Source organism: Labeo rohita, chromosome 23, assembly GCF_022985175.1.
Source record: "Labeo rohita strain BAU-BD-2019 chromosome 23, IGBB_LRoh.1.0, whole genome shotgun sequence".
NCBI lineage: Eukaryota > Metazoa > Chordata > Actinopteri > Cypriniformes > Cyprinidae > Labeo > Labeo rohita.
The window spans coordinates 26,501,554-26,523,404 of record NC_066891.1 but is presented as its reverse complement, the minus strand read 5'-3'; the positions used below and the strand labels follow the sequence as shown (position 1 = coordinate 26,523,404).

The 21,851-nt window shown below is 35.3% G+C and overlaps 1 protein-coding gene across 4 annotated transcripts in view; it reads left to right on the top strand.

The window, feature by feature from the left end:
- The window catches only part of tead3a (TEA domain family member 3 a), a 41,557-nt gene extending 20,047 nt beyond the window's left edge, over positions 1-21,510 (top strand). The window contains exons 2-13 of one of the 4 annotated variants that reach the window (XM_051096948.1): positions 7,013-7,077; positions 9,279-9,341; positions 9,444-9,506; positions 12,260-12,271; positions 14,225-14,353; positions 14,442-14,485; positions 14,573-14,637; positions 14,719-14,855; positions 15,317-15,490; positions 15,676-15,819; positions 15,933-16,085; positions 17,984-21,510. In XM_051096948.1, the coding sequence (XP_050952905.1) occupies positions 7,013-7,077; positions 9,279-9,341; positions 9,444-9,506; positions 12,260-12,271; positions 14,225-14,353; positions 14,442-14,485; positions 14,573-14,637; positions 14,719-14,855; positions 15,317-15,490; positions 15,676-15,819; positions 15,933-16,085; positions 17,984-18,097 (1,163 nt within the window). In that variant the 3' untranslated portion in view covers positions 18,098-21,510. The remainder of the gene's footprint in view (positions 1-7,012; positions 7,078-9,278; positions 9,342-9,443; positions 9,507-12,259; positions 12,272-14,224; positions 14,354-14,441; positions 14,486-14,572; positions 14,638-14,718; positions 14,856-15,316; positions 15,491-15,675; positions 15,820-15,932; positions 16,086-17,983) is intronic. The other 3 variants (XM_051096945.1, XM_051096946.1, XM_051096947.1) reach the window with 3 other exon arrangements.
- Positions 21,511-21,851: the final 341 nt, after the last annotated feature.

Below are 21,851 nucleotides of genomic sequence, written 5' to 3'. Positions count from 1 at the left end.
TTGGGCGGGTTTTGTTATTAAAACCTGGCAACCCTAATCATGGATAGCCAAAGAGAATTTTCATTTTGGGGTGAACTATTGCTTTAAATTAGGGGAAGTACTGAGAACAGCAACAAAGATTAAGACTACAGTGATCTGGGGAGGAATCAACGTTGAGAGATTAAGGGTCAGTAGGTGGAGGTTTGCTCTTCAGGGGTTGTCAAAGGTCAGGGTGTGGACTCTGCCCTTCCGTGTTTTAAAGAGTTAAAAGGGTTTCATTTCAGTGAGAGAGACGTAAATGCTTCAGGAACTGTGTTCTTTAGATGTTCTCCACTTCAGATAAGTGCTAGCCTGAAGTGGTGTTGTGAGATGGTATCATTTGAAAATGTTTTTGACCTTTTGATCTCTCTCAGTGGAGATGGACCAACTGTCCAGTTGTCCCAGGCTCGAGCTCAGATGTTTTGACAATTTAGGTGTGTGCTCGTATCTGCTTCAGAACAAGTCATAACACGTTCTGCAGGATTGCCAGTAGTTCAGACAGGATCTTCCGGAAATGTTTGAGCTCGCACACATATTTACGCATACTGTTCGCAATTATTGCCTTTGCCTATCTACGTCATGCTTCATAGTTTATGTATTTATTGTTAGTGACTAATACTCTTCTGTTACTGAGTGAGCTTATACAGTAATTGCATGCCTTTACCTTAATCTCAAGAAATCATCTAAAGTAGTTAAATAGTTTCTTAAGTTGGTAATTCAAGTTTCAGTTCTGTATTGTCTTCCACAGCATACAGTTCTAGAAACAGTGTAAAATATGTGGCAAGTTTATTGTTCCAAAGGTATGTCGTAACAAAAATGCATATTTTAACATGGTTCTAAGATTTTCTTTTTGTCAGACAATTTCATGTCTTTTTAAACGATAAGTATTTTTTACAGTTCAGTAAAAGGTGTATCTCCGTCATGTGCACTGACTAATATATATGTTCTATTAGTAGTATGTACGTTCACATGAGATGAACTATCCAAGATATTTTATAATACATTAGGTAGGTCACCCGTCAAGATGCTATGTTAAGATTATATGGGCAGCTGAAGACTACTTGAGCTTGCTCACACCCTATTATCATTTTATCATCCTTCAGTCATGGAATAAATTATTTAATGATGAAAAATATGTCTGTCTAGGGTTGTTTTGTAATGGTATAACTGATAATGCGTCAGTTTTAAATGATCAGTTTAATTAGTTTTTAAAGATGCTTCATCCATGTCACCAGGTGTCAGTATAAAGCCCAGGAATACCGTTGTATCAACCAGTGAAATATTAAGAAAATTTTCTTTGTGCACTTTAAAATAGGGTAACATTCAAAGACAAACTGGTCACGGTTTGGTAAAGGGTCTCCACCTAATTTTTCATGTAAGAACAGGTGTGGCCATGTAAATTTTACAATTTTACGTCTGTGTCCACTGTTGAAAAAAAAACGCATATGCTGGTAGGTAGGTTTGATGCTTGTTTAAGCTGGTCTTTAGCTTGTTTATGCTGGTCCTTGATCAGCAACATGACCAGCAGAGGACCAGCATAAACCAACATCCCAGCATCAAAACATACCTACCAGCATATGCTGTTTTTTTCACCAGGGTCCAGCTATTTTTAGCTGTACAAAACAGCTCATTTTGCTGCTTGATATTGCAGATTGGTGTGTCTCACCATATTATTTTAATGTATCATCTTAATTATGGACACATTAGTTTGTAGTGCAAACAGTTTTACTGCATGTTGTTATTCTTCTTCTAATTTCCCTATAGTAGCCAATAAACAAGAAGTCTCACCCATAGCCTTACTTCCGCAATAAAGAATAAGGTGAATGGGACTTTGGGAAAACTTGAGTAACTACCGGTACAAAAATTTGGGAGTCTTTATTCAGGTGATGTTTGTCTTCAGAGAATTTTTCTATTCTAGTGTCTCCAGTGAAAACATCAAGAATTACAACATACGGAGATTTGAAATGTAATATGAGAATCATGATATGAAAAATAACAATATAAGATGCCAATGGATTGGTAAAGGTTCTGTGTGAATCTAATTTGAATGGCATGGCACCTGTTTTTGATTAGCCATTTGTTTGGTCTTTCCTTCGATTGGCAGTTTCCGATCTTTTACTGTGGGCCAAAGTTAACAGGTGGGCTGTAGGAAAGTTGTTGTAAAGCAGGTGGTTTTGGTCAGTGAACATATCTGGTGGGGTGGAGGGTTAACCAGGGTGAATTTTTGGGAGGAAACTGTCAATGTGAAAAATGATCTATGAAAGAGAGGAAAACTAGTCCTCACTGACTTCTTTCTACAGACTTCTTGCCAAGTGACCAACGGGGCCGAAAGGTCCGAAAGGTCTTGCAATCTTGTGATTAGTTTAGCACTTCCAACAGGACTGACATAATTGAAAACGAGAGCTCAATCCATGGTTTACCTTCACATACTTTTCAATACGGCCCAAAAACATATGCAAGCACGGTTCACTTGCCGTGGCTATCTGTCTCACATACTTATCCCAGCTGGAGCACAAGTTGCCCATTCTGTTTTTAGGAAAGGAGGATAGGCCAAAGCCATTAAGGGGAGCTTTTTAAGGGGGATAAATGTGTGCAAAGCAGGTTTCATTTCACTCCCGCTTTTCCTGGACGTACTTTAGAGGAATCTGGGAGCAAATCAGCACTTTCCTCTGGCACAGCCTCAGTCAGATCTGCAGGAGTATTTATGCAGACATTGATATGAAGTGGATGTTTAACTGGGCCTTTTTATACTCAGCACTTTGTCAGTGGAATGGTCAGCCTTTCATTTTCCTAACAAAAAAACAGGTAGACAATTTTAGCTCTTAATGAGACGAAAAGAGTTGTTCTTTTGTACTCTGAGGTAGTTATTGTAAAGAGCCCTTGTTGGAGGTTTGAGTTTGCTCCTGGTACTTGGACTTCATTTGGAAACATTTTGTTTTATTTTCATGCAGGAAGTTAAGTGGGAAAGGCATAGAGACACAATGCAGACTGGATTCATAACTAAATCTTCCATGTGACCATGAAGCCTCAACATGTCTGGATTACTTTGAAGTATGTTAACCCCTAGGCTACCTCTTCAGCAGTAGGAAACAACTTGATTAAATTCTTCCCTATATTCTACAATGATTTGAAAGAGTGGTATGGCATAAGGGGCTTTCACACCGGAGGAACTACCAGTGATGTAAGTGTATGACTGGCCAAACACATACGAAACACCGGCTACCCCGGCATTTTTAAAAAAACACGCAAAAATATTTACTCCACGTACACGGAAAACAGCGATAACGGCATTTAGCTACCTGTTGTCTGCAGCGTTGTGTTATTTTCTCATCAATGATATGTAACACTGCAATTTGTCATGGAAGATTTAGATCTTCATGCTCTTTTAATCGCATAAACTGTGCATTTACATTCCATCTCTGTCACTACGAAACCCACAACACATAACAAAAACAGCTCTGATCATGGCGTCATCCATTCACCAGTTGTTGACGTTTGTAAATGCTGCGAATAAAGGCTTCACTGTCAGCTGCTTCAGAGTTCCTGCTGCCGGTGTGAATGCAACCTGGAAAACGTCCCTAGGGGGAAATTGGTTCTCTAGGAACCACCCTGCAGGTTAGTTCCTAGAACCAAGTTCCTAAAAATGGGGGCTTAGGCACTGGAGGAACCTTTTCATAGTTCCTTGAACTATTGGCGGAAGTACCTGCTTTTTGGTGAATTCGCACCGCAGGAGCTAGGAACATATTATGTTTTTGTAACTCCATTTTGGGGAACTAAATTAGCTCCTACTTCAGAATAAGGTCTAAACCAGTTCTATAGGAACTACCAGAGACGTAAGTGTGTGCCGATTGGCCAAACGCATATGAAACACCAGCTACCCGGCATTTTTAAAAAGCCATGTAAAAATATTTACATCACGACGTCCTCCATTCACTGGTTGTTTATGTTTGTAAATGCCGTGACTAAAAACTTCACTATTAGCTGCTTCAGGGTTCCTGCTACTGGTGCGGATGCAACCAGGAAAACAGCCCGAGGGGGAAATTGGTTCTCTAAGAACCATCTTGCTGGCTAGTTCCTAGAACTGAGTTCCTAGAACTACGCCGTGCAAAAGCCCCTATAGACCCTATCCCAGATGATACTCTCAGACCATACAGTCCTCCTCCTATTCCATACTATGGCGTAATATTTCTGCATGGACTGTTGTGCAGTGGGGGAAATTGGTTCTCTAGGAAACACACTGCTGATTAGTTCCTAGAACCAAGTTCCAACAGCTAGGGGCTTAGGCACTGGAGGAACCTTTTCATAGTTCCTAGAACTATTGGTGGAAGTACTTGTTATTTGGCGCGTTCACACTGCAGGAACTTGGAACGTATTAAGTTCTAGAAACTCCTCCCACTTCATAGTAGTGTTTAAAATCAGTGACATAAGTGTACACTGATTGGCCAAACTCATATGAAACACCGGCTACCCAGCATTTTAAAAAAGCCATGTAAAAATATTTACATCACGGCGTCCTCCATTCACCAGTTGTTGACGTTTGTAAATGCCATGCATAAAGCCTTCGCTGTTGACCGCTTCAGGGCATTTATAAGCACTCTTCACAATAAAATGACAAATGACAACCTATGGCAGAGGGTTCCAGCCTGCTCCTGCAGGGTCACTGTCCTCATGATTTCTCCAAACTTCAAGGCAGTTGTGTAGGAGATCCGCAGGACACTGGCCTTTCAAGAGCAGGATTGGACAACCCTGCCCCCTAGAACTGAGCTAATAATCATAAGGTTGACACCTGCAGGAAGGAGCCTCTAGTTCAGGGTTTCTCAAATCCGATCCTATAGGGCCACTGCCTTGCAGTGTTTAGCTCAAACCCTAATCAAACTCACTTGCCTCTGATTTTCTAGGGATCCTGAAGACCTTGATGAGCTTGCTCAGGTGCCAAACTCTGCAAGGCATTGGCCCTCCAGGACAAGATTTGAGAAACCCTGCTCTAGTTACTCCTGTGGGATTGTCCTTGCATTAAACTCCTTGTACTGGAACTTGCAAAGATGAATGAACCCATGACGTGACCTTCATAGATGAATATACGTGTTGTACATCTGAAGCCAGAAGTTTCCGATGTACATCTAAGACCTCTTTCCACTTCTCCCTTGTCATGTCCTCTGTCATTCTCTATCTGCTGACTTCTTCTACACTCCCTGCTACACTCTCCCAGTCTTATCTTTCTTTCTTCCTCTCCAAGCCTCCCGGGAAGCGCAGCCTTTCGTTTAGGGTCGTAAACACTCTATTTGTGGGCAGGTAGCCTGCAGGCGGGCTAGGGGGGTACGTGCCCTCTGAAAGCTTTTGGCTGGGGCTCAGGAGTTCAAGGCTGCTGAAAACAAGCCAGTCTCTCTCTCTCTGAGTCTCCTCTGCACGTCTGGAACAGAAGATGTTTGCCTTCTCTTTTACACGTGTTCTGTCTGGATGTTTCTCTCTCACTAAGGCTGTCGGAATGGCTAATCCTCTTTGACATTCGCCTGTGTTGTCCTTTCATCAGTAATAGATAATTAAATTAAATTGAAGAGGCTCTAATTTGTTCTAGTTGGTGTGACAAAACACTGGACATCTCTTGTATCATCTTGGTATTAAGTGCTCACGCCATCTAAACTCTCAAACCAGGTCAACGGCAAACTAGTTATTATGCGCCCCCTCCTCTCCCTGTTGAATGTGAGCGAATTCGAAAGTTAAAAGCACGCATTTAGCATTTTTGCATTGCAAGCGCAACCAGTGTCATGAGTTTGGGGTGGGACTATCAGTTACTATTTCCTTGTGTTTAGTGCCACTAGTGGTAAAAATTGGTTTATTAATCACCTGGCTAATATATATCAACCTATAACCACAAAGAATCTTTCATGACAGGAAGTGGATCTTCTGCACCATATAGAGGAACATGGTGCTTTGTTTATATTTGGGTTGTCTTATCACAAATCTTTTCATTTGTTTGCACAATGTCCAAACATGTTGTTTGCTGGCGACATGCCTGTGTATGAGTCCCTGGTGTTATATGGCTTGCGGTTTGGGAGCAGGGTTTCCTGTGTTGGGTTCAGGTGGCCCGGCTGTCAGTGAGTGGGATGCCAGTGGGAGGGTGGGGGTGTCAAGAAAGATTCACAGTTGAAACTTTGCACAGCTGTTCACAAGGTCAACCCTTTATAAACTGTGATGAAATCCTCTTTATCTCTCTACCTTAATTTATCTCCTCCCACTCCCATCCCTTTTTCCAATATCATCATACTAATGCCATTACACAAATTGATATATAACTGTACTCATTTAATAAATTGCTCTTTTTTTGAAAACATTTGTCCACTCAGGGCAGCTTGATTGGTCAATGCCCTGACACATGGTGGCATTTTTTTTTTTTTTTTTTTTTTTTTTTTTTTTTGCCAAGTCACCACCCATATCACCTGACTCATCTGTCACAAGCCTTGTCTTTCAATGGTCTATTAATAATCTAATGGTCTCATAGGAGGCTTTACACCCTACTGTGATATTGCTGGTAGAGGGATTACAGCATTCCGTGTGCTTTTCTGTATATATGAGTCTTCGTTCCCAACAGCTTTGTTTTAAGTGTTAAATTACGTGTGAAAAGAAAAACATTAATATTTATTCATTTGGGAGTCACTTTTATCCATTAATGAAACTTTGTAGCAGTTAATGTTTTCTCTGGAAATCGAACCCATGACCTTGTGGTGTGAGTGCAATGCACTACCAATTGAGCTACTGCAGCAGAAAAGTCATTTATCAACATGGTGTTTGTTATAAATGGCAGTTTATTTTAAGATATGAAGTAGTGTTATGAATGGTAACACAATTTTCATATTTCATATCTATTTTCAGTTTCATCGTTATTAATATTACTGACACTCCACTCTGTCCTTTATTTATCAGCTATGTGTGTAAGTCAGCACTGCGTATTTTTGCATATTTACTAATCTTCAGTTTCTAATTTATGTCTTTCCAGGTCGTAATGAGCTGATAGCAAGATACATAAAATTGCGGACTGGAAAAACCCGCACACGAAAACAGGTAATGTGACAGTTTCTATTACCACATTTGAATGAGTAAAACAGAAGTCATAGGTTAGCACTATATTCCGGTTAATTAGATTGGCGTTTTTTTTTTTTTTTTTTTTTTTTTTTGTCAGGTAAAATGTTATAAGTATTTTTGTTTTGCTAGTTGAATTAATGAGCTTTATACTGACACTTATTGGTGTTGATACTGTAATGTGCAAAAGCAAACAGTTACTGATCATGAGATTATCCCACTCACAGGTGCATTTATCACACATGATTAATTAGGGGTACAAGCGTGTAGCACTGAAACCGTATTGTAATTGTTAGAATGGCCAAGGATCATCAATCTTTATGTAAAACTGATCGTGAAGACAAAACCGTAAGTCGTAGAGACTTGAAACTTGGAGGGATGGTAGTACTCACACCGTCTACCACATCACCAAAGCTCATCCCAGTCGGCCAGACGGGGACGCTACAGCGATCAAAAGTACAAAATCATTCATAACTCCTAAACCATAATTTTCGAAAAAAAATTGAAAAACCTAATAGTCCCTGATCAGAACCAAACCAGTGCTAAAAGATTCTCTGGAGAGTGAATATAGGTAAGAAATGCCAAAGAAATGCCATAACGTTGGAAAGAGAACTGCTTTTACTAAAACGGCTATAACTTTTGAACGGAATGAGATATCTTTGCCAAACTTAGAACACTTATGTAACAGCTCAATTTGAGGTCTCATGAAAATAATTGCAGAGCTTGTCTACTTGGTTGCGCTATAAGAGGGAAAAGAAAAACATAAAAATGGCTAGAACTACGCAATCATTTGTCCTATCAACATGAAAATTGGCATGCATGATGTCAAAAGGGTCTATAAGGACATTTGCGTATCTCAAAAAACATGGCCGCCATTGGCCAAAAAGTTTGAGCAGTGGGCATTGTTTGACTCATGGCCCTGAAGGCCTGTCAGAAATTTTAGAAAAATTAGCCACTGGGGGGGCAATATTGCATTTTTCAATGGCGTAAATTATTGTATGTTGAGCAGTTTTTCACACATACACACAATGTTAATATCATATGATAAACCTCTTCATTCTGAACAACAATTGCCTTTAAAACCACTGCTGTCAGTCAAATTGTTTGTCAAATGACTGAGGAGACTGAGAGGGGAACTAGTCCTAGGCTTTTCGCTCGGTCTGGAAAAAAAACGCAGTACAATTGTCTGGACTCAGAAGTCAGGGGTGCCCAACCCTGTTCCTGGAGATCGACTTTCCTGCAGAGTTTAGTTCCAACCCTAATCAAACACACCTGTCTGTAATTATCAAGTGCTCCTTCAGATCCTAATTAGTTGGTTCAGGTGTGTTTGGTCAGGGTTGGAGCTGAACTCTGCAGGAAAGTCGATCTCCAGGACCAGGGTGGAGTCAATAATTATCAAAAAAAAAAAAAGTTGAGATTTATCCTTTGAGAAGCTATAACAGGGTCATTTAGAAAAGGGGCCAGTCTAAATATGCCTAGAAGCCTATAAAGCCTAAACGAAAACTCAAAACTTCACAAAACTAGTTGAGCACATGCGAAAGGTGATTCTGAACAAGCATGGAGATCAGACCACAGCTAGTGCTATAACAGTGACAGGCTTCAAAAACACTGTATTTCTCTGGTTAATGACCTCACGCATACACCATCGTACCAAAAAAACCTACTTTTCCGAACTCCTCCAATCTGACCACGGGTGGCGCTACAACGGTCATAAATGTTAAAAATCATCAAATTTCTATGGTAAAGTACCTGGATTTGCCAAAAATGCATTTTCAAATCATTGATTTAGGTGGTTATAGGCTTGCTAGATAATATGTAATGTCCTTTTTCATATATTCTGAAATGCCTAAAAGCGCTTGAACCCTGATAATCGCTGCTTACAGCTATATTTTTTTTGTAATTATCATTGTTATTAGTATTTCTGTGATTAATATTTATATTTCCCGAAGAGAAACTACCCTTATATACACTGAAACTAGTCAACTGATATGATTCATAAGTTAAATATAAACATATCTGGCAAAACACTGTTCAGTTTCCTTGTAATCACTGAAACTGCAGTGCTATAGTTAGTAAGTCAGTACTCTGAGGTTTATTGGTGACTTGGTCATTTTGACAGATTTGTTGTTATGATATTTATATGTTGGATGAAATCAAATGTTTGTGGCCCTGTTTTGCCTCAGGTGTCTAGTCACATACAGGTGTTAGCCAGGAAGAAAATGCGGGAATATCAAGCAGGCATTAAGGTATGGCTGTGCTGCCACCTAGTGGCTTCTTTTCAATGTCTCTTTTCTCTTTTCTTTTTTCCCCTTCCTTCCTTTCTCCCTCCTCTGACTTCCTTCCTGCAGGTGTCTAGCCATCTGCAGGTTCTTGCACGGAGAAAGTCTCGCGAGATTCAGTCTAAGCTGAAGGTATGCGCCTCACTGCACTCTGCTCTGACCTGGGCTTTTCCTAAACTCACCAACCCTTCCTCTCTGTAGCACGCTCTGAATGTTATAATGACATGTGATGTTTAGCTTACATGTAGCGTAATGTAACTGTGTACAGGCATTCATTACAACACATACATTGTGTTGAAATTGAGCAGCATGCTTACAAAGTAATGGTGCCCTCTAGTGGTTGACTGAATATTGCATTGCATTCTAGTTGTGTTGCTCCATGACAGCTGTGTATGTCTGGCTGAACCAAGATTTTTTTTTTTTTTTGCTCCCACTCTAAGTTATCTTGAACTCCATAACCCAAACCTATACTCATCTTAACATTCTCTGTGATTTATATGTTAACTTTATTGAAACATTGAACTATCCAAGTTGACTTTTTTGTTTTGTTTTCTTTTGCCTTTATTTTCTCCCATTAACCATTCATTCATTCATTCATTCATTCATTCAGATGTAACCTGTATAATTGTAATTTGTGTTCTAGTTCTAATTTTAACCACTTTTATAGTGTCCAAAAATATTTGTAGTAAATATATTGTCTAATTGCTTTGTTTTTCCTCAATATTTATTTATTTTTTTAAATTGTTTGTTTAAATAGATTTTGCCTGTATAATTTAGGGCTGTCAAACTATTAATTGCGATTAATCGCATACAAAATAAAAGTCTGCCTAACATATGTGTGTGTACTGTGTTTAATTATTATGTATATATAAATACACACAAATTAATGTATATATTTAAGAGAAATATGTAATTTATGTGCAAAATATTTTTATTCATATATAATATAAATTCTATAAAAATGATAATAAATAAATATACTTGTAAATATATACATGAATGTGCGTGTATTTATATATACATAATAATGACACACAGTACACACACATATATTAAGCAAACTCAAACTTTTATTTTGTAGGCGATTAATCGTGATTAATCGTTTGCCAGCCCTATTATAATTGTAATTTGTGTTCTAATTCTAATTTTAATCACTTTATTATGTCCAAAAATATGTAAATGTAATGTTCAGTTGCTTTGGTTTTTCCTCGCTATTTATTTATTTATTAATTTATTTACTCACCAACTCGTTCACTTAGTAATGTCCACAATATTTATATTTAAATAAATGTAAAAAAATATTTATTTATTTATTTATTTATTAATTAATTCATTCATTATAATTGTAATTTGTTTTCTAATTATGATGTCCAAAAATATTTGTAGAAATTATAATGTCCATTTATTTATTTATTTACTCACTCACTCACTTACTCAGTAATGTCCACAATATTTATATTGAAATAAATGTAACAATCATTTTATTCATTAATTCATTAATTCATTCAGATGATGCCTGTATAATTGTAATTTGTTTCTAATTCTAATTTTAACCACTTTATAATGTCTGAATTTTTTTTTTTTTTATAAAATATAATGTTCAGTTGCTTTGGTTTTTCCTCACTATTAATTAATTAATTAATTAATTCACCCACTCGTTCACTTAGTAATGTCCACAATATTTATATTTAAATAAATGTAAAAAAGCAATTATTCATTCATTCATTCATTCATTCATTATGATAGTAAATTCTGTCCTAATTCTAATTTTAACCACTTTATAATGTCCAAAATATTTTTTATAAAATATAATGTCCAGTTGCTTTGGTTTTTCCTCACTATTTATTTATTTATTTATTTATTTATTCACCCACTCATTTACTTAGTAATGTCCACAATATTTATATTTAAATACATGTAAAAAAGCAATTATTCATTCATTCATTCATTATTATAGTAATTTGTGTCCTAATTTTAACCACTTTATGATGTCCAAAAATATTTTGTAGTGAATATGTCCATTTATTTATTTACTCACTCACAGTAATGTCCAAAATATTTATATTGAAATAAATGTAAAAATCATTTTATTCATTCATTCATTTATGATGATGATGCCTGTATAATTGTAATTTGTGTTCTAATTCTTTTTAGATTTTCTTTTTATAATTTTAACCACTTTATAATGTCCAAAATATTTTTAGTAAATATAATGTCCAGTTGCCTTGGCTTTTCCTCTATTTATTTATTTATTCATTTATTCACCCACTCACTCACTCACTCATGTACACAATATTTATATTTAAATAAATGTAAAAAAGCAATTATTCATTCATTCATTCATTTATCCACTCTATAATGTCCAAAATATTTTCCAGCAGAAATGCTCTGTGTTGACACATTACATAATGAATAAAGTAATAAAAACACATTGTATTATTAAACATTGTTTTATAAACATCCATTTGATGTGTCCATCCATGTATAATGTATCCATTTGATACATATATAATGCACACAAGTATATCTTTTTTATGTTTATGTTGCATGAATAATGATTCGGCTTCGTGAGCTGAGATTGGTGAGGGAGGAAGTAAATGCATGACTTCCTTAACGTAAAATGGAGAACCATCATTGTTCTTATAAGGAGGTCATTGCTTTACTTCTTTCCAGCAGTCAATGAAATAAGCAGCAATTAGGAGTTATTTTTCAGTAGAGAAGCTGAAGAGAACACTATTGTGTGAAATCTGAACATACAGCGTCAGAAGAGAGAAAGCACTGGGCTCTCGTTCCAACTGTGCTGCTCAGAGTCATTTGATCAGTGTGTCATCTGATCTATTTGTCTCATCAGCGTTTTTAACAGTTTCTCTTCCTTTCAATTTTAGGCCATGAACTTGGTAAGTGAAATGTTTTGCCATCTGCTTTGCTCGCAGAGCTTTATTCGCACAGACGCCTGCAGACGCTCAGCTTTAGCTGATTTGTGCTTCAGTTTTGCGCAGTTCAGTGCTTTGGCTGCCAGTGTCACCCGTCTCACAGTTTGGATGAATTTAGCAACCACTACTGCTGTTCTCCATTTTAGTTTTGGCTTAAATATTTGTTTGTTATAGCTGCAAACTCGGAACGCTGCAAAGTCAGAACAAAGTATTTTGAAAGTGTTTTATTCAGTGCCATTAATTGTGAGATTTTACTATCAATGTTCTTACGTTAGTCTGCGCTCTAAATTCAGATGTGGACTTAACTCTGAAAGATGGTTTCAATTGCATTAATGAAACAGTTTATCTGTCACAATTTTCTTGGTTGGGACACTTTCAGATTTCTGTCTCTTTCATTCTTTGTCTTTTTTGTCTGTCAACTGAATGGCACTGCCTTTACTTGCAGTGAATGTTTATGCTGTTTGAGTTTTCTGTATAATATTGTATTTTGTTTGAGTGGCTGGATTCAAATGCAAGCACAATATCATGCAATGCGTGCACTTTGAAGCATGATTTTTGCATGTTTGTCTAAACCATTTAGTTTAGCATGCAGATCTTGTACTAAAATTACATTATTGTTCAAAAGTTTGGGATCAGTAAGATTTTTTATGTTTTTGAAAGAAAGCTCCCTAGGGTTGCATTTATTTGATCAAATATACAGTAAAAACAGTGATATTTTGAAATTTTGTTACAAATACCTGTTTTCCATTGTACTATATTTTAAAATTTATTTCTGTGATGCAAAGCAGGATTTTCAGCATCATTACTCCAGTCTTCAGTGTTACATAATCCTTTAGAAATCATTCTAATATGTTTTTATTGTTATAGTTTTATTATTTATTTATTTATTTATTATTATCAGTGTTAAAAACACTTGTGCTGCTTAATGTGGAAACCATGATACATTTTTTCTGAATTCTTAGAAAGTTAAAAAGAACAGGATTTAAAAAAAATAATATTTTTTTTCGTATGAATGTCAAAGTCTTTACTGTTATTACTAAAAGTATTGATTCCTAAAAAAACAACAACAACAAAAAAAAACTGATCCTCAAACTTTTGAGTGGTAATGTATGTATCTCTAAAGTCTGCTTTTCATAAATATTGCATATTTATTATTATGTATAAAAGTATGCTAAAAATAAAGTATATTATTTATAATAAATAATAATAATAATAAATACATTTAACCTTTATTTGGAACCTAATATTACTGTAATACAATGTAGGTTATTAATTAAAAATGAGTAAAAATGTAATATAATATAATATAATATAAACATTTGTGACCCTGCACCACAAAACCTGTTATAATGTCAATTTTTTAAAATTGAGATTTATACATCATATAATAAATAATATGATCATATAATGAATAAATACCTTTCCATTGATGCGTGGTTTGTTAGGACAGGACGATATTTGTCCGAGATACAACTATTTGAAAATCTGTAATCTGAGGGTGCAAAAAAATCTAAATATTGAGAAAATCACCTTTAAAGTTGTTCAAATGAAGTTCTTAGCAATGCATATTACTAATCAAAAGTTAGGTTTTGATATATTTACAGTAAAAAATTCACAAAATATTTTCTTGGAACATGATCTTTACTTAATATCCGAATTATTTTTGGCATAAAAGAAAAATCAATAATTTTGACTCATACAATGTATTGGCTATTGCTACAAATATACCCACGCTACCCAAGACTGATTTTGTGGTCCAGAGTCACATTTATAATTTAATAATATGTTAGTATTATTTAAAAATGAATCTTAGATGTGGTATTAGGAAAGTTTCTTTCAATCCAGGTTTTATTCCAAATAGTTCACTTTTCCCTCCAGTGAAAGTGGTTTGAAACAAGTTTGTTGTGTCTTTCTCAGGATCAGGCTTCCAAAGACAAAGCCCTGCAGAACATGGCCGCTCTTTCCTCGGCTCAGATCGTTTCTGCCAGTGTGATGAAGAGTCAGCTGCCTCCTCTTCCTCAGCACCCCTACCCGCCTCCAGCCCGGGTCAGTTCAGAAATAAAATCACACTCTTTTGATCAGTTCTCCAATGTAAAACTTCAAACTCACATTGTAGATTTGTTTTGTTGTCTAGTTTTGGCCTGGCCCCATCCCAGGACAGCCTGGACCTTCTCAGGAGTGAGTATTTCTGATCTCAGTATTGTCTGATCTAATCTCAGTGTTCTTGTGAGAGCCTGCTGTTGATCTTTCTCTTTATTTTTCTAGCATCAAACCCTTTGCACCGAGTGCGTACTCCACCCTTCAGCCTCCACTGCCTGCACCCATATCAAGTAAGAGCAGTACTGGGATTACATCGACCCTAGTGAACTCACACTGACCGCCTGACCTAAACCAGCATGTTTTCTCCACAGGTTATGAGCAGTTACCCACCCCGCACCCCCCGAGCGCCACTGCCGTGCCTGTGTGGCAGGACCGGACCATTGCCTCCTCTAAACTCCGCATGCTAGAGTACTCGGCCTTCATGGAGGTCCAAAGAGACCCTGACACTGTGAGTCACACTGCTGCAGAGAATATCAGATGCTAATGCTAACATGTTAGGGTGCTCACTACACATAAACCTACCCGATAATATGAACAAAAGTGACGTTAATGACGTTTTAGCTCGTTTTTCAATCTCATCTTTCAAGAACATGTTTTTCACGGGATTCGTACCCAAGGATTCTGCATCGTAAGTCCAATTCTGTGACGGCTGAGCTACTGAGCAAGCTTGTTATGTCCAAAAAGTGAAACATATGGAGCTGTAATCATAACTGTGCATGAAAACGATTACAAAATCTCGCTATTTTACCACCTCTAGTGTTTATTTCTGTTGGAAACCGCAGTGATATGTACTTATTGTACATATCGTCACAATGTCAGAGACAAAAACATACGTTTCAGGAATTGTAACATTCCATCCATTTGTTTGGAAGTGCAATAAAGGTTACCTCTTCCACTGTTAATCCACAGTACAGCAAGCACCTGTTTGTCCACATCGCCCAGACAAACCCCTCATACACAGATCCTCTCCTGGAGGCCGTGGACATCCGTCAGATCTACGACAAGTTTCCAGAGAAGAAGGGAGGACTGAAGGAGCTGTATGAGAAAGGCCCTCAGAACGCTTTCTTTCTGGTCAAATTCTGGGTGGGTTTTTACAAACGTTGATCTGTGCTGTCATAATTGACAATGTTGTGCCACTGGAAAACCAGAAAAAATGGTGTGTTTGAAAAGTACTATCAATTAACAAAGACCCCATTATAACAAAAGTTGGTTAGTCAGGTGTTGGTCTATGTGAGATATTTTCAAGCAGATTTTTTCTTGTGTTTCAGGCTGATCTGAACAGTAGTAATGTTCAGGATGGCGCAGGCTCGTTCTATGGGGTGAGCAGTCAGTACAGCAGCGCTGAAAACATGACCATCACTGTCTCCACTAAAGTCTGTTCTTTTGGAAAGCAGGTGGTAGAAAAAGTTGAGGTGAGTCACCATTTATTCATAGCTATTCATAACTGTGTCTTCTACTGTAGGTGTCAGAACTGACAATAGTGGTTTTAAAGCATCGTCTATGCTTTGCTTTTTTTAACCTCTAGACGGAGTATGCGCGTGTGGAGGGCGGGAGGTACGTTTACCGGATCCATCGCTCACCCATGTGCGAATACATGATCAACTTCATCCATAAACTCAAACACCTGCCAGAGAAATACATGATGAACAGCGTCCTGGAGAACTTCACTATACTGCAGGTAAGAGAAAATGAGAAAACAGAGCAAAATTTCAGTTCATAAGTGTAAATTGGGCAAACGCCACAAATGATGTTGAATCAGAATGACAGGAAAGGGAATTTACCTACAACACAGGAGTTTCAACAGAGGAATTTCATTAGTTAAATACTGAGTAATGGATTTTGTTAGTGCTGTCAAACAAATCACAATTAAATGCATTCAAAATAAAAGTTTTTGTTTACATAATATATGTATGTGTACTGTGTATTTTTATTATGTATATATACATGCAAACACATACAGTATATATTTTTAAATGTTTATGTGTATTTATATGTATACATATATATTCAGATTATTTATATTGTATATAAATATATTTAATATATAAAGGTAACATTTTTCTTAAATATATAAATGCATGTGTGTGTATTTATATATACATAACAAATATACACAGTACACTCACATATATTATGTAAACAAAACGTTTTATTTTGGATGTGATTGACAGCACTACCTTTTATGATATACGGAAATTTCATTATCATTCAAAAGTTTAGGATGCATAATGCATTCAAAATCTGGATACAATATTTACATTCACAGACCCGAAGAATCATTTTTAGAATTTTATAGAATAGTCATAACTTAATATGTTTCAACTAAAACCATAATTTATCTGATGCAACTTCTCATTAATTAATAAGTGTGGAAAAAAAAATGCATGCCATGTTATTACCATGTTATTACTGCATTAACCCTTTTTTTATTAATTAAAAATTTAGAACCACATAAAAAAGAGATATTTCAATAATGATTTGGAATCTTATTTAAATATATAATTGAATGAAATTTATAAGAACATAATCTGATTAATAACAGTATTTACCCTTTTGCAATTAATAGAATTTAATTAAATTCATTTGAATTTATGACAAATGATTGCTAAAAAAAAAAAAAAAAAAAAGTCCAAATGCATGAAACCTACATATTTATTTCTAGAAAACAACATACATATTACTATAAAAAGTTTTAAAAACAAGTAAATTAATTTTGCTTGCTAAACTTTCACTGTCAGATGAAAAAAGTGACAAATTTTTGATGCTGCAGTGTTTCATTAATAGGCAAACATAAATGTTTATTAACAAAAATCAGTCCCAAAAGATAAGATTTTTGGACACGTAATATAACTTCATAGATAATTTTACAAAATTTGTATTTTTGGCAGCTAATAGTATACATACCCGAGTCCCATTTATTTTTAGTATTACCATATATTTTTTATATCTTTAACTATATCTTTACACAAAAAGGCATTAATTAATTAATTTAAATAAATAAAAAAATCTGAAAAAAAATGTATTTTGAGGATCTTAAAGCACTTGCAATTAAAGCACTCCCATTCCCTTATTTAACTGCAGGTTTTTTTTTATACATTTTTATGCATTCTGGTTAAGAAATTAATACTTTATTCAACAAGGATGCATTAAATTGATAAAAAAGAAAATAAATATGATAATTAAAATAATCATATTTAATCATTAAAAATAATTTAAAATATTTATATATTGATGTTTGTCTCATTTTAAAGAATTCTAAAGAAAGAATGTATAATAAATTTAAGCATTTTTAAAAAAAGGTGTTTTTCTAGCAAAAAACAATCTGTGAGATGACAGAAGGCATGTAGTAGATTGTATACAACAGGTTTTCAGCAAAGTTTTGATCATGTTGATCATTTAGAGGCCTTGGAAATTTGTGAAAGATATCCGTGTATGTAATATAGTCAAGATAAGGATGTGTTTCCAAGCTTTTTCATTGAGCTCATCCAAAATAAATGTTTACTGTGCTGTGCTATGCTTCATTTGTTAGCATTATTCTGCTATTTTCCCTCATGTGTGTTTTTTTTCCCTCCTCAGGTTGTCACGAATAGAGACACACAAGAGACTTTGCTTTGCATTGCGTTCGTGTTTGAGGTGTCCACAAGCGACCACGGAGCACAGTATCACGTTTACAGACTCGTCAAGGACTGAATGGCCACTGTGCCGAAAACACCTCCGGACGCCGTTCATCCAATGCGTACGAACAAAGTGAGGAAAAGAAAATTAGACAAACCTGAAGCTCGTAAACACAATCATGGACAAAACACAAACCGGGATCCTCTGCACTAGGTTGTGTTGTATATTTAGTCGTGTTCCTTAAAAGCAAAGGAAATGTACTTTCAGGGATAATTCTGTTTCTTACTGTTTTGTGGAGGAGAGGTCTTGAATGTCTGTGGTGGGTGAACTCTTGTCACGTTTATGGTACTAGACTCTGAAGGCACAAAGGTCTTTTTAAAAGCGAATAGGAAAGGAATTCTGGTCGGTACAAGTCTTTCTCTAATCAGGAACGTTGCGATAGCATATGTTTGTCTTTCATTTAGAGACAGCAGCTTGCTACCTCTGACCTTTGACAGATCGCAGGCTCAGAATGCGCTTTGAAGAATGCTTGAAAATAAAAACGGTTTGTGTAGCAAAGAAACACTGAATGTTTGTTATGATGGGAAGCGCAAGTTGCAAGAAGTTCAGGGCTCATGTTCCATGAATGTCGCACACTTTTGCAAGTTTTACTCTCGATTTCGCTTGATTTTGGAAAGTGCAAATGTGTGAGCTATTTCTACCTCCTGGTGTTACATGCGTATGTGTGGAAGCCTGTTTCCACCTCAGAATCAAAAAGGTAATTGTGGGGTTTTATCTCATGATTTCTCACAAATTTTTCTCACAATTTGGACTTATTTATTGCCGTTCTGAGAAAAAAGGGAGAATTGTACGAAGCTCAGAATTCCGATGTTAACTTGCAAATTCTAGTTTATAACTAGATATAAGAAAAAGTCAGAACTGCGAGATATCTAATCAGAATTGCAAGAGTCAGAATTCGGAGTTTATATCTCAAAATTGTGTTTATTTCTCAGAATTTCTGGAAACAAACAAAAAAATGGGGAAAAAAAGTCAGAACTGTGAAATAAAAAGTTGCAATTACCTTTTTTCTTTTAGTAGCAGGAACAAAAAAAATGAATTGCGAGATGTCAACTCAGAATTTTGAGAGGAAAGGTCAGAATTGCGAGATCACAATTCTGAAGAAAAAAAGGCAGAATTTTGAGTTTATATCTCGCTATTATGTGTTTATGTCTAAGAAATCTGGCTTTTTTTCTCTGAATTTCTAGAAACCAAAAAAGAAAAAACAGCATTTTTTTTTGCTATTATACGTTTATGTCACAGAATTCTGGCAATTTTCTCAAAATTTCTAGAAAAAAAAAACAGAATTGTGAGATATGAACAGACTACTGAGATACAGAATCAGAATTGTAAGAAAAAAGTCTGAGTTCATATCTCTAAATTATGGCTTTTTTCTCAAATTTTCTAGGGAAAAAAAAAAAAACTGAATTGCAAGAAGCAAAATCCCCCCCTAAAAAATAGACCAAAAAAGTCAGATTTGTAAAATATAAACTAAGAATTGAGAGATATAATTTAGAATTGTGAGATGTAAATTCAGAATTCTGAAAGAAGTCAGTATTGCGAGATAAAAACAGAATTGTGAGATATATAATCAGATGTGCTTCAAAAAAGTCAGAATTCTGAGTTTATATCTCGTTAAGTGTTTATGTCTCAGAATTCTTTTTTTCTCCAAATTGTGAGATGTAAACTCAGAATTCCGACCAGTATAAATATAAACAGAACTGTGAGATATATAATCAGATTTGCGAGAAAAAAGCTTATATCTCGTTATTATGTTTATTAAAAATTATTTTTTCTCAGAATTTCTAAAAAAAAAAAAAAAAAAAATAGAATTGCTAGATTTAAACTCAGAATTCTGACCAAAAAGTCAGAATTGTAAATTGTAAACTTAGAATTGAGAGACAAATTATTTAGAATTGTGAGATATAAACTCAAAATTCCGAAAGAAGTCAGAATTGCATCTTATAAACAGAATTGTGAGGAAAAGTCAGAAATGTGAGTTTACATCTCTTTAGTATGTTTATGTTTAGAATTCTGGCTTTTTTTTTTTCAGAATTTCTTTAAAAAAAAAAAAACAGAACTGCGAGATGTAAACTAAGAATTGTAAAATACTGTAGAACTGTAAGAATTGTGAGATATACATATAGAACTGAGATGTAAATTTGGAATTGTAAGAAAAAAGTAAAAACTGCGAGATAAAAAGTCACAAATATAGCTTTTATTTATCTATTTTTTAATTCTGTGGTGGAAACAGGCTTCCATAGATATGCAAAGTGCGTTTTTAAAGCAGAGTTTTGATTTAAAACCATTTTGCCATAATGATTATTGTGAATATGCATGGATTTTACTCGATTGCCCTCATTTTGAGTGCCTTATCACTTTTGTGTCTACCTTCGCCATACTGGCGAGTGAGCAGGAAAATTCAGTAGATCAGGTAACACAAAGAGGGCAAATCTGCTATTGAATAATGGGGTTACAGCGGGACAAAACAAATCTCGGCATGTAACACTTGGTTTTGATTTCTCAGTGTTTTTAATCTACGAATTACATGCTAATTACATCATCACCAAAGCCAATTAAACTTAACTGGGTGCTTGAGTATTTTTTCCTAATAAAAAAACATTGTGTTTTAAAAGAAAAAAAAATGTATTTTAATATAAAGTTTAAATATGTCAGTTGTTTTCTCAATTTTAGGAGTGTGGTAAGGCGTGCCATTAGTCAACAGAAGATTTTGAACAGCACAAAGTGAAATCAACCGTTAATTCCATATCAAAATGTGCAATAAGATCCGGGCTATTCCGATCCACATTTTCTCAGGTTCTTTCAGTAATGTAGAAACATTTACAGTATGTCGATCATCAATTCATTACTCTTTTTTATGTTTATGCTTCCACACATGGCATCCATCTTGGTGTTGATTGTTTTTTTTTTTAACCCACAATCACCTGCAATGGTTAGTACATATGATTTTAAACATCAGACATAATCAGCGACATTTAACTGCAGCCATCTGATTATTTATAGCATCGTATATACATTTGTCCAATGAATTATGGAAAGCAATGTTGCATAAACAATTGAGGACTGTTTATTTAGTCGTACATTCTCCTTTTGGAACTCCGGATGCAAAACTTTTTTTTTTCTGTAATATCTTAACCAAAGAATCGAATGTGAACATCATCCCAGTCTTGCCTTATTGTGTGCTTCAGGTCTTCTGTGACATTTTAAAAGAAAAACCATGCTTCTGTGTGAGTGTGTGTGTTTGTGTGTATTTGTGCACCTGTGTGTGTGAGAGAGATAAATAGAAGTTTTGAAATTGTTTTGTGTATATTTTAAGAATGTTACAGGAAAAAGGTTTTTATGTCTATTCTTTTTTCATTTTGATTTTTTTTGCTTTGTTTGTTCCAGTATCATTCTTGTTCTGGTTAATATTAAATAAGGGTTGTAACATCTGCAATGTTTCATGTTTTTGCCTATTAAAGTGACATTGGAGCCATGGAAGCTAAAATATCCAAATTGCTATTGTTGTTGTTATACAGTAGATCCAGCAACAAAAAAAAAAAAAAATTATAACTTACACTATAATGTAATGTGCATATGACTTTTGCATACCATGCAAAAGTTGTTAATATATATAATTACTCTAATATTAAAGGGATAGTTCACCCAAAAATGAAAATTCTGTCATTAATTACTCACTTTCATGTCGTTCCAAAACCCTTAAGAACACAAAATAAGATATTTTTGATAAAATCAGAGAGTTTTCTGTTTTCTTTGCACACAAGAAGTATTC